This window comes from Lipotes vexillifer, unplaced genomic scaffold (genome assembly GCF_000442215.2).
Source record: "Lipotes vexillifer unplaced genomic scaffold, Lipotes_vexillifer_v1.1 scaffold363, whole genome shotgun sequence".
Lineage (NCBI taxonomy): Eukaryota > Metazoa > Chordata > Mammalia > Artiodactyla > Lipotidae > Lipotes > Lipotes vexillifer.
Window position 1 is genome coordinate 806914 of NW_006799724.1, and position 16238 is coordinate 823151.

The 16238-nt window shown below is 36.4% G+C and overlaps 1 protein-coding gene across 1 annotated transcript in view; it reads left to right on the plus strand.

Moving 5' to 3' along the window:
* Positions 1–12235: 12235 nt before the first annotated feature.
* Positions 12236–16238, plus strand: part of ZNF804A (zinc finger protein 804A) — a gene marked incomplete at its 3' end in the record, with an annotated part of 323875 nt that continues 319872 nt past the window's right edge. Inside the window, exon 1 of the mRNA XM_007471878.1 lies at positions 12236–12785. Coding sequence (XP_007471940.1) covers positions 12675–12785 — 111 coding nt within the window. The remainder of the gene's footprint in view (positions 12786–16238) is intronic.

Below are 16238 nucleotides of genomic sequence, written 5' to 3' on the forward strand. Positions count from 1 at the left end.
TATACTACATGATTTCAACTATGTGATATTCTGGAAAAGTCAAAAGAACTATAAAGGCAGTAAAAAAATAGGGGCCTCTAGGGGCTTGAAGATAAGGAGGAAGGGGTAAATAGGTGGAGCACAGGGAATGTTTTGGGGAGTGAAACTATTCTATATGATACTGTAATCATGGGTACATGACATCATGTGTTTGACAAAACACATAGAACTATACAACACAGAGTGAACCTTAATATAAATGGAGATTTAGTTAATAATAATGCATCAATATTGGTTCATCAGTTCCAACAAATAAACTACACTAATGCAAAATATTCTAATAGGGAAACTCTGTGCAGGGACAGGGGATAGTGGGGAAGGTTTGATGAGAACTCTGTACTTTTTGCTTGCCTTTTCTGTAAACTTAAATTTACTCTAAAAAATGAAGTATATTAATTAAAATAAAACAAACACTGATTAGTTTCAAATTCTTACCTAATGTGTTTGCCACACTATTGTCCTATAATTATCATGTAGGCAACCCCCAACATAACTTATACACTGTATTAGATTTGCATGTACAAGTTAATATAAAAGAGAAAAATGCCTTAAAATAAAAGCAAAACGTATAAAACAATTTCTTAATCATCTGGAAAACTTAATAGCTTTCTTTTTTTCTCACAACTGGTCAGAGAAAATGAATGCTGCAAAGAATGGCTTAATGAAATTTGTAGATATATACTTCTTTCCATTAATAACGAACACAGTGAAAATACTCCGCAAAACGAGTATCTAAAATACCTTATTTTCTTTCATGCTTTTCAATCTATTTTCTTCATTTATTATTGGTAGTTATTACAAGCACTTATCTTTTTAAAACTTGTTTATTTGACTATTTAAGTGCTTTCTCCATAAATTCTGCACTTGGCCTTAATGCTTACTACCTAAGTCTTTTGTATTATTACTGTGATCATTTTCTTAAATTTAAATGAAGTTTTTGTGTAATTGTCAGATATTTTGATATTGACTTTTAAAACAGCATTTATATTATAGTATTTTGATTTGACACCATACTGTTTATCAGTATCCTTATAATGAGTCCTCTCATTATTATCTACTTAAGATTCTGTACTCTTGTAGGCTAATTTTGTAAAACTTAAGATAAAATTTGAAACAGTTTACTTAAGTTGTCTAACAATCATCATTATTTGACCAAAAGGTGAGAAAGTGAGCTTAAATGATCAGGGGATACTATGCCATGTGTGTATTATGGAGTGGTGACAACAATCAAAATCTCTTTGCTCACCTTGAAAAGACTATGGTTATGACTTCAGTTGCAGAGTTCTTAGACACGGTAGCTCTGTTCAGAGAAAGAATTTGCCACAGTCAGAACTCTGGCTGTGCAGATGTAAGGTTCTCAAAATGTGCTCCCCAGACTAGGAATCGGCAGCCTCAGCATCATCTGGGAACCTGCTAGAAATGCAAATTATTGAGCCTTACTTAGGACTTACCTACTGAATCAGAAACTCTGTGGTTGGATCCAGAAATCTGTGTTTTCACAAGTCCTCCATGTGATTCTGATGCAGGTTAAAGTTTGAGAACCACTAATCTACAGTTTGGAGTATAGCTTTTAGTCTCAGCTCTGAGGCTATGAGTCAAAGTAAAACAAATTATTGTAAAGAGTAGTGGCCCTTAGTTAATGCTAAAACACTGATTATTAAAATTAAGACAAATGTTTCATATAGCTTAGTATACCTCAGGTACTCTTTTTTTTTAATGACTTATGATTAAGGTTGGGCAATAGTAGTGAGAAATCTTCCCAGTAGGGCTTGCAATCAAAGATAGCTGGATCCAACAAACATCTCTGCCACAAAACAAATTCCCATCAGAATAGTATCCCTAAAAGTTAAAATATTAAAATCAAATCAGTGATATTAGGATATAAGTTTTCAAGGCTTAAATTCATTTGCTATATTACACTTACTCTTATGAAAGGGGGAAGATGAATGGGTAAATTTTTTCTATTAGTCAATCATGAAACCCACACATTAGCATGTCATAGAATTTTAAAAAAAAATCAGTTTCTCGCAATTATGTATCTCTAAAATTGCTCCATCAATTTTAGGAATTTGATGTTGTGATACCAATTCTAATTCTCTTTTCTTTCTTTAATAATACAGCTCTTGAATTTTAGTTAGGTACATAGCCAAGCACTACATTCTCAAACCTCCTGTTGCAGCTTTGTGTGACTATATGACAAAATTATAGCCAATTATATATGAGAAGCATCATATGTTAAGAGCCATTCTCTTAAAGGGAAGGGCAATGCCCTCCATTTGCCCTTCTCCCCTTTGAATTTGCTGAAACATGTATGCAATGATGGAAGCAAGAGCAGTCATCCTAGATTACAAAATGGAATCTGCATGTGTAGCATGGCAGAACACCAAGGCAGAAGATTCTGAGTCACTGACACTGTTTGTCCTGGACAACTCATACACTGACTACCATGAATGAGAGAAGTAAATTATTTTGCTTAAATTTTTGTCTTTTTGGGGTCTTTTTAGAGATCTGATGTTTATTCTCACTAATACACTAGGGAAACCTAATTTACCTCATGTTCTAACGCTCATAAATAGAAAGGCAACACATTTGTTGCTATAAAATAACAATGAAGAGATTTTACCATAGGGAGATGCATTATTTTAATGCATTTGCTTTTTCAAATACTTGTCCAAATACTTCTTCCACTCTTGTAACTCAGTCAGTCAACGATAATTACTGAGCACATTCTTACTTTTTTTTTTTTTTTTCTTGCGTTATGTGGGCCTCTCACTGTTGTGGCCTCCCCCATTTGCGGAGCACAGGCTCCGGACGCGCAGGCTCAGCGGCCATGGCTCACGGGCCCAGCCGCTCCGCGGCATGCGGGATCCTCCCGAAACGGGGCACGAACCCGCGTCTCCTGCATCGGCAGGTGGACTCTCAAGCACTGCGCCACCAGGGAAGCCCTACTGAGCACATTCTAAGCTCAAGGTACTTTTCAAGGCCCTGGGGACGCAACAGTGAGCAAACCAGACAGTTGCTCCTCTTAAGGTGCATTGATATTGCTGGGGGACTGAAAAGGTAAACAGATAAATAAATTAATTGCAGAGGTTAATTTAAATAGGCAGAAAGTTTCCTTAATTTCTTCTAAAATTCTAAAAAAAACCAAACATTATTACATCTCCACTTATAATCATTAAAAACATTATCTTTTAAGAAATGAAGGCTGCCTTCACCCAATCTTCCTGACTCTTGCCCCCAAACCATTCAACTTAGTATTGACAGTGTTAATCAGTATTAAGTTTCTGTTGCATATCCAGTCTTTCTGCCTTTCCCCTATGCTTATCAATAGCCATCTGTTTACTTGTCTGTAAAAATACATATGCTAATTTATTTATACCAAAATGAAACCACACTGTAGTTATTAGTCTTGATGTTCTTGGATGAAAATCCTACATAACAGAGACATAACTATTTTTTAAGAATTTATCTCTAATATACCATTGCAAGCATTTTTATTAATTTCTGCTACTTATGCTCCTTTATAAATATATGGATTGTTTTTAAATATTAGGTATTACAAATATTCTGCAGTGAAGACTTTGTGCTTATATTTTTATCTCTTCATGATGTTATTTCTGTGTAATAGTCTGCAAGAAGTAGAATGGCTGACTCATGCAACATGTACTTTTTACAGTTTTATGAACAAAACCAAATTACACTTCAAACAGTTGTACCAATTTATATTACAACTAACCTTAAAAGACTAGTAAATGCTATCAATCTATTTTTATTTTGAATGGTCTGATAGAAAAAGTGAGTCAACAACATCTCATGTTTATTCACATTTCTTTTGCGAATTATTCCTTTATATATCTTGCTTATTTCCCTAAGACTTTTTGCTTTATAAATTTTGCTCTTATGTTATTTGGTGCATAAATGTTTGTGAATGTAATATTTTCTTCACCAATTGTACTCTTCAATGTTTTTGGCCTTAAATACTATTTCACAGGGTAGAAGTGGTTTCTCTCCGTTTGCATTTGCTTATTTATATTCATCCATCTCTTTACTTTCAAATTCTTTATCACTTTAGATTTAGACATGTTGCTTGTTAGAGTTTATAATCTGAAAATCTTCACCTTTCTTAGGATAATTTAAATTATTCCCATTCATTGTGAAAACGTAAATGTTTGTCAGATGCCTAATGTTTCTTCTTTTCTTATTATTTGTTATATTTTTATGGTTTCTCATTTTCTCATCTTTACATTTTCTAGAGTGAAAAGATTTAATATATTTTCCTAGAATTTAATAATTAGTAAAGATATCTTTTTTCCTTCATGTAAAGGAAAATTATCACTTAAAATATGAACATCTGCAAAAATATTTAAATAAAAATAATCATAGTTTTACTATTGAGAGATTTCTCTATTAACACATTGTTTTAATATGATGAAATCACATTCTTGTATATATTTTTGTGTGCATTGGGCTATTCTTTTGTATATATAGATGCAATTTTATATGTGCCATTTTAATAACATTACCTTCATTGCCATTTTTTATGGCATTAAAATATAATATTTGCAATAAGATATCTTTTGGATTAATTGTATTGTTTAACCATTTTTCCATTGTTTACATTTTATGTTGTTTATGGTATTTGTCACACATAATTGAAAAACAAATATCTGATTTCTTCTTAAGATTTCTAACTAGAATTCAGGATATTCATGTACATATTTAAAAATTGAATGTTGTGGATTCAGTTAGTTATAAAAATCCAATTCATACTAACTTAACTTAAATAACTAATTTTATCACACAGGTTCCGAGTTGTCACATAGAAACATGTGAAAGCAAGCAGATCTTAAGAATAGGTTTGGGGCTTCCCTGGTGGCGCAGTGGCTGAGAGTCCGCCTGCTGATGCAGGGGTCGCAGGTTCGTGTCCCGGTCCGGTAAGATCCCACATGCCGCGGAGCGGCTGGGCCCGTGAGCCATGGCCTCTGAGCCTGCGCATCCGGAGCCTGTGCTCCGCAACGGGAGAAACCACAACAGTGAGAGGCCCGCGTAACGCAAAAAAAAAAAGAATAGGTTTGTAGGAATATTCCCCATTCTTAATCTCTATAGAAGAACGGTACATTGTGGCAATAATGTCCACCACTTCTTCCTAAGCTTCTTAGAGTCTAGGCACACAAAATATTACTGGCCCATCATGAAACTTAGTATGAGACTCTTGGACTTGCTTGGTTCAGGGGCCCACCATGGAACAATCAACTTTAGTGAAGAACTAAGTCGTTTGATAGACAAGTTAAAGCTTTGTAGATGGTGAATGGGGGTGAGGTTTATGATACTTATTTTCAAATTTATTTTCATGAATATTATACTACTAATATTCCCATCTGAATTATATGAAGTCTCCATTTTACCATTACCTCATAATCCGAGTGAAATATTTATTTATAAATCAATTTGATAAGTTAATAAAATGCATATAGTTTAAATTTATGTTTATTTGGTTCTAAATCAATATGACCATATGTAAACTTGAAACCTCAGTGAAAATGTCCATATCCTCTTCCTCTTATTAGCGAAAGGTTTGCTAGAGAAGAGGGGAGTTCAAGTATATATAGGTTGTGTTGAGGGACAGTATTGAGTCTTGATCTTCTATTATATTCTTAAATCTGTTCACATCTGTTCTATATACAGCAATATTTCCACAAAATTTCTCTCATACAAATAGCACACATGCCTGGTTTCTTAGCTTGGTTGCAGAATTTACTTTTTGTAAATTCTTTACAGTCTTTTTGGTATATTCCAGAAACTGTTTTTTCAAGGTCACCAATGACTTTCAATGTGTCCAACTTAAGATCACCTCTCTGATCTCATCTTACCTGAGTTATCAACAGTATTCCTCATAGTTGATCAATCTCTCCTTAAATTCGACTTTTTTTTTTTTTTTTTTTCTGGAAGGAAGAGCTTCCAAGGCATCATGTTCACTTGGTTTGAGCACCGTTGGCAGCTCATTCCTTGTCTCCTATTAAAACTGCTTTTCATAGAGTCAGCTCTATGGGTACAGATAGTTTATTATATTATTAGACACAAAGCCTACCCTGACTAATGATTATTTCCTTTGTTTTCAGTGTTTTTAATAACTATGAATAATTAAACAATGTTGCATTAAGTATTCTTGTGAATATCCTTTTATTCTATGTAGAGAGTCCCAGGAATGCAATGGCTAGGTCAAAAGTTATATGCAATTTTAATGTTAATAGATGTTGCCAGCTTGCTTTCCAAAAAGACTGTAAAACATAGGAATGTAATAATTGCTCAACTTTTTCTTGACTTACAATAATATATCTTAATGTTATTCCTTCCGGTAAATTAGATGTATAGCATCCAATTATATTAATTTCTTTGGCAACATATTAGAAATGTGGCTTTGACTCTAAAATTAGCATTTTTCTGGCATCTATTCCAATTTTACTAATTAGAATTGAAAAGTAAAGGAATAAAAAGGTAAAATCCATTATCAGAATCAGATAAATAGACTGGTCAGTAGGTGACCTACCATTATTTTAAGACATGTGAAAGAACTGCATAATATAAATTGTTTAATTTACTTCCTAGGGTTAAAACCAAGCAAAATTATAAAAGTTCTCTCTGATTGTTTACATTTGTATCAATTTCCACATTTCCACAATTTCTGCATGTCCCCCAGCTATTTAAGACATACATCCTGAAGTAGGAAATTAAAATGGTGCTCTGTTCTGCCAGAGCTGATCAATATCAGCTCTAGAGAAGTTGCCAAAGAATCAGAGAAATTAAAGCTTGAAATACATAAGATCATATTTGGCTTATTCCCTTTCTTTTAGAGGTGAAATAACTGAAGTTAAGGAAGTTGAATCACTCCTTGACCATATTCCATGGTTGCTTTAGTTGGACATATCTTAAAGTGGTTTCTAGTCAGGTATTAACTGTGATAGTGTCTATCCAAATTTAGGTTCAATATATCATTGATTATTAGGTGCCTTTTTGTTTTTAACAACTCTGTAATTCAGATGTCTTATAATCAGTGGCTTCTTACAGTTAATTGGCAGTGTGTTTTATTTATAGTGGTGATAAAAAGAATATATCTTACAATTGACAGGATATCAGATTTCTCAAAATACAGTATTTGTTTTTAACAGGCCCCACATTTAAATACAGCAGATCTGAGATACAGAAACAGGAATAGGGAGATTGGACTACTTTTAGGTAATAATTAACTAATAATTACCTTAAAAAGTCACCATCTCTTTTCAAATCATACCATAATAGTATCAGCTTCAGATAAGGTCAGTAATGGTTATTCAATACTTATCCCATGACTAGCATATACCAGTTTTCTCATATTTGAATAACATATAGATCCTTTTTAAAGATTCTCTAGCATAAATTAAGTTCACTAGTGACATACTGAAATATGTTAACATCAAACTAATTATGCTTATATGCTTATATGCTTATATGCATCAAACCCCATATGCTTATAACTCTTATGTAAATACAAAACAAAAAATAGAAATCAAATAAAAATACAACAGACAAAATATCCAAATTTGCAATCTTAATTTAATACAACAGATGATGTTGCTTTGCTGAAACCAAATCCTATCTCAAAACATGAATGTGTTTACGAGTATTTGTGTCAATACTGATCTAAGTATGCCTGATGATTATAGTGATATGGGTACTGTATGATGATATAGTTCTCCCACCACTTTTCTCCATTTTATGCCACACCTTTGTTCATACAGCATGTCATGACATCATTTGAACACATTTTAAAATAAACAAAACATTTATATGTTAAGTTCCTAGATTTTTCCTCATTAGTCCAAAACAATAAAAGTAATAATACTTGACACCAATGTGATCATAAACATGAATGCAAACACAAGAGATATATAGTGACAGAACTGAGTTACAGATTATTGTTAGATTATTATAGTAATAAAAAGGAAACTTCTGAATCCCAATAATATACTCTGTAACCACTAAGATTACATCACAGACACATTTGAATAACACTGGAATATGCTTTTTTTTTTTTTTTTTCAAATGATATAAGAACGGGAACTTGGTTCACAGAAGCTCAGAAGTTCAGGTAAGGCTGAGTTTCTGTGACCCAGAAGTTAATCTGTGGATAGTTCACTTTAGCAGTGGGAAATTATCCAGATAGAGTAAAAGCATTCAGAGATTGTAATGACAGGAAGTAGGAAGTCCAGTCATGCGAAGGTAGCAACGTATGGTCTCAAACATCAGTAGGCAAACTCAGGGAAGTTTTACTTCCCTCTGGAAGAACTGGACAGAGGGAATCACAGCAGGGATTCAGGATGGAGGGGTCCAGCTGCTGGTCTGGGAAAGAAGGCAGGACCTTGGTTTTACATTTCACGGCAATAACTTTATCCTGAAATTCTGCGTGAGGCAGTACCAGGTCAGGAACAATGCTCAGTTGCTGTGCAGAAACCTGGTACCCAGTTTTGGGCTAAGCAAAGTAAAATGAGGAACAAGGAGTGAGGTAAATTAGTATAAGCACAGAGCATAAGGGATCTTGATTTGAATCACAATGGTAGAAAGGGGAAAATTGAAGGGGAAACTGCACCAGTAGAAAGGGAAAATTGAAGTGTAGTGGTGGCAAAAAACGAACTGCAATTTTTTTTAGAGTAATGTCAGTTACTTAAAACGTTTATGTTTAATTTATTAATTGTAATTTTTTCAGCTGGTAAGTTGGTGATTAAACCCAAGTGATCTATAATGATCCCATCAAATATTTTTAAAAATTTTATGACTAAGAAAGATTGATTCTGCATGTTTACAATAGCAGTTAGATGTTTAGCCTAATATAAATTTTCTAAGTCTTTGAAAGGGAAATCTTTTATTTTTTAAATTAAGAGTGGCATTGTTCCATAGAAATAATCAATGCCAAAATGGCTACTAATAACATAAATCAGAATTGTTTGAAAAAATGGGAACAGACCATGGATATCAAAGAGATTATAACACAATAGGAAATTTGAAGATGCTTACTTATGTACTTACTTCCTTTGCATCATGACAAAAGGAAAGACATGGGAACAGCAAGATGGAAGGTCACAATAATTTGTCACTGTTTACTGATTTTAATTTATTGCCACAGAAAGGTATGATTTCTCTCCGAGATGATGGGGAAGTCCTGATTTCCTACTTGACTTTGGTTTAATTTTTAGCAAATCAAATGAAAAAAATTATTTCATATTTTAATAGAAGAATTCCATTATGCCTAGGAGTTGTTTGCTGTAATTAGAAGCCAGAACGCACATGGTGGTGGCTTATTTTTCTCTTGAATTTTAAGGTTGATGTAATGAAGAGTCCACTAGCAACAGAGCTCATTGGTGATGGCATAATGAATATCATATAGTGTGATTAGTAGTTTTATTTGAATGACCGTTACAGTATAGATATGGCTACTCAATTGAAATGAGGGTAAACAAAAGGAATCTGCATTCTCTTCTGATATATGTCTGTGCAAGTTCAAGGTGTAGGTATAGAATCTTGCTGATTACACTCAGTGTTAGGTAATGTTGAGATAGATTATTTCATGTGTAGTGAAACAATGAGGATAAATTTTATGTAAAAAAAGTTACATTCCTTTTTTAACTGTCAGCATCCTTCATGTATTAGCAACAGACCTATGGTGTGTTTACTACCATTTATACACAGGTTTATATATTGCAGTCAAAAGCTACCCCGTCATATCATCAAGCTTGTAAGTGGCAAAGGTAGACTATTCTGACAGTAAAGTGAATCTTTTCAGAGATTATTTCACTAAAGTTGGTTTTTAGGATATATACATCATCATGTAAATGTATGTATATCATATATATGGTATATATTATATATCAACTTTGCCAGTAGAAGCACAATATAGTATCCCATACAGACGATATTCTGTTCCATGGGACAATTCAAGTAACTGTGGTTCCTGTTTCCTGAACTGGAAATTGAGCTCCATGTTGTAGATACAGATCTGAACATTTTGTCAGAAGTATTTTGAAAGAAAAATATTGCAAAAAACCTAGCTTAGATTATTATGACTTATACACACAAGAAATCCATATTATCTGACTCTTTCCCATATGGGCCATCTTCCATTTCCTTAGGAAATTCCTTGGTTTGGTTCAGTAAAAATGAAAATTTTATCTCCTGTCTAATAATTGCAAGTTTCCAAAACTTCAAAAGACATAATGAAAATCATACAGGTCATGAGTTGTTCCCAAGGTGATATGTACAGAGAATCACTACATTCTCAAAATGTAAATTAAAAATAACTCTAATGAAAGGAGCCAAAATGGATTTGATTTGCACACAGTATTTGGTGGAGATGACTTAATTTTTTTTTCTAATAAGATTGTGTTCATACTGAATTGTAACAAATTATTAGGTGATCTGTTCCACAGAGTATATAAGTTTTGTAAATTCTTGCTTTCTCTTTCTCCCAAGACTTCCAGACTCCCCCAAGTGGATATCTGAGAAATTTAGCCAAGTACCTCTAAATAACTCACACTTCATAATGAGCTTTGATAAATCCATACCAACTTTTTTTCTTTGTTTGAATTGAAGAAAGACACATGGAGAATTTCCCTTAGATGAATCTAGCACTTCCCTCTTTCACCCCTGTAAGTTACAAATTACTCACATGACTATTGCTTCTTATAAATACTCTTTTTCTCTCTTTGTTCTTCCTCTTTCAAAGAGTGAAATCGAACTGGCAGATTCATTTAAGGACCATATTGTGGTTTGCAGAGTCACTGCTATGTAAAATCATATATATGGGACACCCAGAATGGACTGTCTTGACATCTTGAACTTCAAATAAACAAGATCAACACAATTTATATCAAAGTGCAGTATGCTCTGACTCAGGAGCATCAGAATGCCTGGAATCTGCTTTAACCAATTAAGCCATTCTAGGCAAGAGGAAAATAAAGCCTTCAGTAAATCCATTGAAACCACCATCTCCCAGCCTCCCACTGCCTGTCATCGATCTTTTTAAGAGCGGACTAATGAGTCGCATATACACCTGATGGGATGCTCTCACCCTACCACCTCCGAGGAGTTAAACTTACACAAAGAATCAACTGGGTGAGAGGGAGGGTGGCAGGGCACATCTAGGCCGATGGCTACCTTGGCCCCTTAAAACCCAGCGCGATGGTTTCTCTTCAGTGAACGCAGCGGACCCCATCCCCTACTTTCCTAACGAGCCCATTAGTTCCTTTGCGGGAGATTTTCCTTTCAGGTCGCTTCTAGGGCAAACGCTTTTGTTCGCTATCACTCTCTGTGGTGGGAAAAGAACTGTAGAGAAACGCAAAGCAAGCTCGTGGCAGCAGCACGGCAAAGCATCCCTTTCCGTTCAGCTTTGGCAATTTAGCAGGAACCTAGGTTCTCAGGGGACGTGGGTGAGGGGAACTCCGGGTCGAGGAACACATAAGCCAAGAATCTCTGTTTTTACCTTCTATCCATTTCACTCGTATCCTCACAACTACCCCTCCCCGCCCCCCAAACTATCAACACAAACCTTTATGATCTCTACAAATGGGTGGTGGGTGGAGGGACATTTTCTTCCTCTAAGATTCGGAACAGAATCCAGCCTCCATACTAAAACCACATTAAAAATAAATAAGATCAAATAAGCTAAACGCAATGGGTAGTAACTATCTCAAGAGAGAAGCAGCTGCTGGCACCTGCCTGGATACGCGGCAGTTGCAAGCGGTTGGCTTTTCGTACTGAATTATTAATTTATTTACCACCCCCCATCGTCCCCTCCCCCTTCCCTGACTGCTAGGCAAGAAATCTCCGTGTCTCTACATTTTCCCCTCCGCCCCCACCTTACAGGAGTCTCCTACTTCTCGGTCTCGGGCCGCTCTGCCGCCCGCCCGCGGTGGCCTTCGAGTCCCTGGCCCTCTGCCGCCGCGGCACTGCGCAGGGGGGCGTCCCGCTCGCCGCGCGCTCCCACTCGCGCCCAGACCGGCGCTGCCATGGGTCCCGGCGGCGGCGGGGGAGGGCGGAGGGAGGCCGCGGGTGACAGATGTACTCCTCTGACAGCTCTCAGTATCAGCCCAGTGGCTCCCTGCCATTGGCTCAGTGCAATGGACCGGCAACGCCGCTCAATATAATAACACTCATGCCTGCCAGCAGCAGCAACTCCGAGTGTTGGCACCGAGAGCAGGGGATGCTGCTGCCGCCGCCGCCGCCGCCACCGCCGCTGCCGCTCGGGCGGCTTCTGCTGCCCGGCTCCGCTCGGCCGCGCAACCGGCATTGACTCGCGCTCAGCTCCTGGCTGCCTGGCCGGCCCCTCCCAGCCCGGGATCCTCCCGCGGGGCGAATCGCCCTAAGGCGAATTAGGAGAGAAACAGAGCCTGAGACAGACAGCGCGGCGAGCATGCGGAGGCGGAGGAACCTCGGCGCGCACGGCGGAGGCGCGTAGTGAGCCTGTCTCCGGCGAGCGTGCGAGAGAGGCGGCGGTTCGCCCTGGCGGCGGGTTCCTAGCCCAACCTCCCCGGGCCCCGGCGCGCTGCGGCTGCGGGCGCGGGGTGCCTGGAAGCGGCGGCTGCGGTGGAGGAGGCGGCGGCTGCTCCATGGAGTGTTACTACATTGTCATCAGCTCCACGCATCTCAGCAACGGACACTTTCGCAACATAAAGGGAGTTTTCCGGGGCCCTCTCAGCAAGAACGGGAACAAAACTCTGGTAATCGCTTCTATTTTCCTCTCTCTCTCTCTGTCTCCTGTTTAAGAGGACATTTGGAGGATTGAGGTTACTGTGAGGGTTTGGGGGTGTCAATTCAATTTGGTTTATAATATATTCATTTATTTGTCTTGTGAGCGTGGGGTGAGAATTTGGTGTAGAAAAAGGCAGGAATCTCAGGGAAGCTGAGATCCATGGCTTTGGTTGACACTTTCCCAACGCTCGGGACCCTCCAACTCATTCCGTCCTGGTGAAAATTACCACGGTTTCTCTTTATTCGAAACAAATTATGTCAACAGGATCTCTTCTTAAGAAAGAAAAGAAAATAACCCTAACCCCAAGTGACCCTATAGCCTCTGTCGCTTTAGGAAGCTGAAGGTAATGAGGATGTGGGTGCCTCTTGTGGAGGCGGGGGGCCATGTGACTGGTGGTGCGGGGCAAGTGGCGGGACTGAGTGATGGTCTCAGAAGGAGTTTGTGTTCCGGCTGTCTCCGGAAGGACTGGCAGCAAACTTCTCTAGTGAGAAGTTGTCAGTACAAAGCTTAACTGAGTGACTCCAGAACCCCATGCCGTCAGCTTTAAGTTATTCACTCAAAAGAGGTTGGAGATAAGTGTGACGGGTGAGCACTCTGACACAGTCAGAGCCACAAGGAAAAACGTGCTAGACAAACAGAGCCCGTGCAGTCCTGGGAGGTTCTAACTGGACCACCGAGCTTCTCTTTCACCATTCTAGTAGGAAAAGGACTCCTGACTGGTGAGAGATGTGCTGAGCATTGAGATAGTACAGGGTGATGGCCCTTACTTTTTCTTTCATATCCACTCTTAGCTGCAAAACCTCCCTGCAGAACTGACTCCCAAGTCTTGGTATCTCCTGAGAACTATACACCCAATAACGAAAAAGGGAAGTAGAGAGAAGGCTCATTAGGCTAAGTACTGCAAACAGAGTAGAGCCGAGTAAGGTGGTAATATGCAAATGTATGCGTCACTAAAGTCTGGGTCTATTAGCAAGCAGCACCCCATGTCCCCTTTTTAACAAAGTGATTCCTGAGCTCTGAATAGGTAGAGTAGAAGTTTAAGGATAGAGTCAATTAGTCCAAAAGTAAATACAGTGTTCTTAATCTATTTTCTTTATATATCTTAAAATATGATTCTACATAAATTTTTTTCTAAATGTGCTGTGCATCTGTCTTCCAAGAATGAAAAGTTCTCTTCTGAAGTTTTAAGTGAATTCTGACATTGATGTGATTCATTTGATTATTTTCTTTTTTTCCTTGAATCTCTTGAACATCTTCCTCTCAGCTCATTTAAGATTCAAAGAAGTAAGGTTAATTTATCGCTTTTATTATTGTCCTGGATAAGATTGTTTACTGTTGTTGTTGATCAAAGAAAATACTCTTCTGTGGTCTTCCTTAGTGGAGTACTATACAGAGCAATAGGCACAGGCTAAGGTAATTATGGAAAGTGTTCTGGCTAGACTTAGAAAAGTCAACTATATGTGAAGGTAATTTGGGGGAGGGGAAGCGCTTCATTTTGAAAAAAGTGTGCACTGGTTTGTATTTTAAATCAAGTTTCACTTATGAGAAAAGGCAAACTTATTGACTGAACAAGATCTCATCTCCATAGTTATAATAATGGTGTAGGTAATAAAGCCACAGAATAAAGTTCACAGAAAAAAACATATTTATTTGCCAAACCTCAACTTGTTAAAATTCTGGTAATCTTGATTCTTAAGTCAACCTTGGGCTTCCATAAATGATTGAACTTGCTTAAACTGATGTTTGTTGTCGGTTTGAAGTTGATTAGTTCTTTATCACTCATATTGACAAAAGGTAGGTTAAACTGTAGATCTGCCAGTTTAATCTTCAAATTAAAATAGGTGTTAAAGAGCAGCTACCTAAATGAGATGAATAAATCTAAATATATGCAAATGTCAGAAGCAACAAACTGGGATAAAAAGGCTTAGAAATAGTTCCTGTCCTATTTTATTTATGGTAAAAGGACTTATAGGGACTTCATAGCTAATCCTTCAAGATTGTGTTTACAAACTGCCCAAGGTAGTGTTTCCTGTGCAAGAGATTTACACCGACTGAAATGATGTAGATTTTTCATATATGGTTCCACTATATTTGAAACTATTACTTCAAAAAGTAATATATGTCATGTGTGGCTTTTCTGTGTCTTTTGATGATTTTGTTATTGAAGAGAATGAGATTTATACCTGTCTATAACAGGAGAGATTCTAAATATATTCATAAATGAATTTTTTAATTAAATAATTTTCTATTCTTATCTAAAAATGTAGTTTTTACAGCAAGTAGGATGCTGTGAAGATTTATTATAAGCTAAAACTTACTATAAGCTAAAAACAGAAAACTGAACCTGAAACTTCTCAGAAATAGCAACCTTAATAAGAAACACAAATATTATCTTAAAAATATATATATTCCACAATTTGAATATTTTCAAGTAGGGATTTATGGTTGTCATGTTTTTAATCCCATTTTTATAGAGTAGTAATTATTAGATCTTTTTACTTTCTTGTCTATTTGATTTTGACATATTGTGAACTTTGCCTTTGAAGACATCACATTTTTGCATTTTGAAATGTGTATTAAGTTAAAAAAATTTTAATTTTTTTTTTTTTTTCTTATTTCGGGAAAGCACAACTTAAAACACAAAATCCATTGAGGGATTTTTCCAAAGAAATTCCAATTAGTTTTCAACCACTGGATAAGTAATGGATATTCTGAACATTTTTTAAATTCATATTTTTAAAACATTATTTTCTAGGCTTTAAAATTTTTGAACTGATTTAAGATAGGCTATAACTGTTAATACAGTGTTCTTTCAAGAATTAGAAGTTACCTATAGAATAAATTTACTTACAGAATAAAACTCATTGTTTTCTGACCTTGGTTAATTGCTTTAGTCCTAAATCCAGAATGTAATCCTGCTACTCATACTGAGGATATTATCAAAATGTACAGACCTTTCCATAGATCATATTATGTCACTCACACAATAAAATTTTAAGGATACTTAAAGATTAAGCCTATTGTTAATCTTGATCCTATTCTTGGGCTTTTAAATATATTCCTTTTCACAATTTTAACTGAAAATACGCAAATCTCCATTTTGCAAGGTCTTACCATCAAAGAGAAAGTTCACTCTACTTGTGATGATTTCTGTTATAAATAGCATCATGTGTGATATAGCTTTAATTCCATGGAATAAGAAGTAAGCTAATATTTTATTAGTGCTCCAGAATATGTCTGAATAAGTTATGTGGTTTAATGACAATGAGTAAAGTTTACAATCCATGTATTCTTATTGTTTTTCTTTTGATTATCCCAAACCACCATTGTATATGCATCTGTTTATTAGATAAAGACATTTTGTTATGTTTATGTTTTGCAGTTGATCCACAAAAGTTTTTTTGCCCTAATTATATATTTT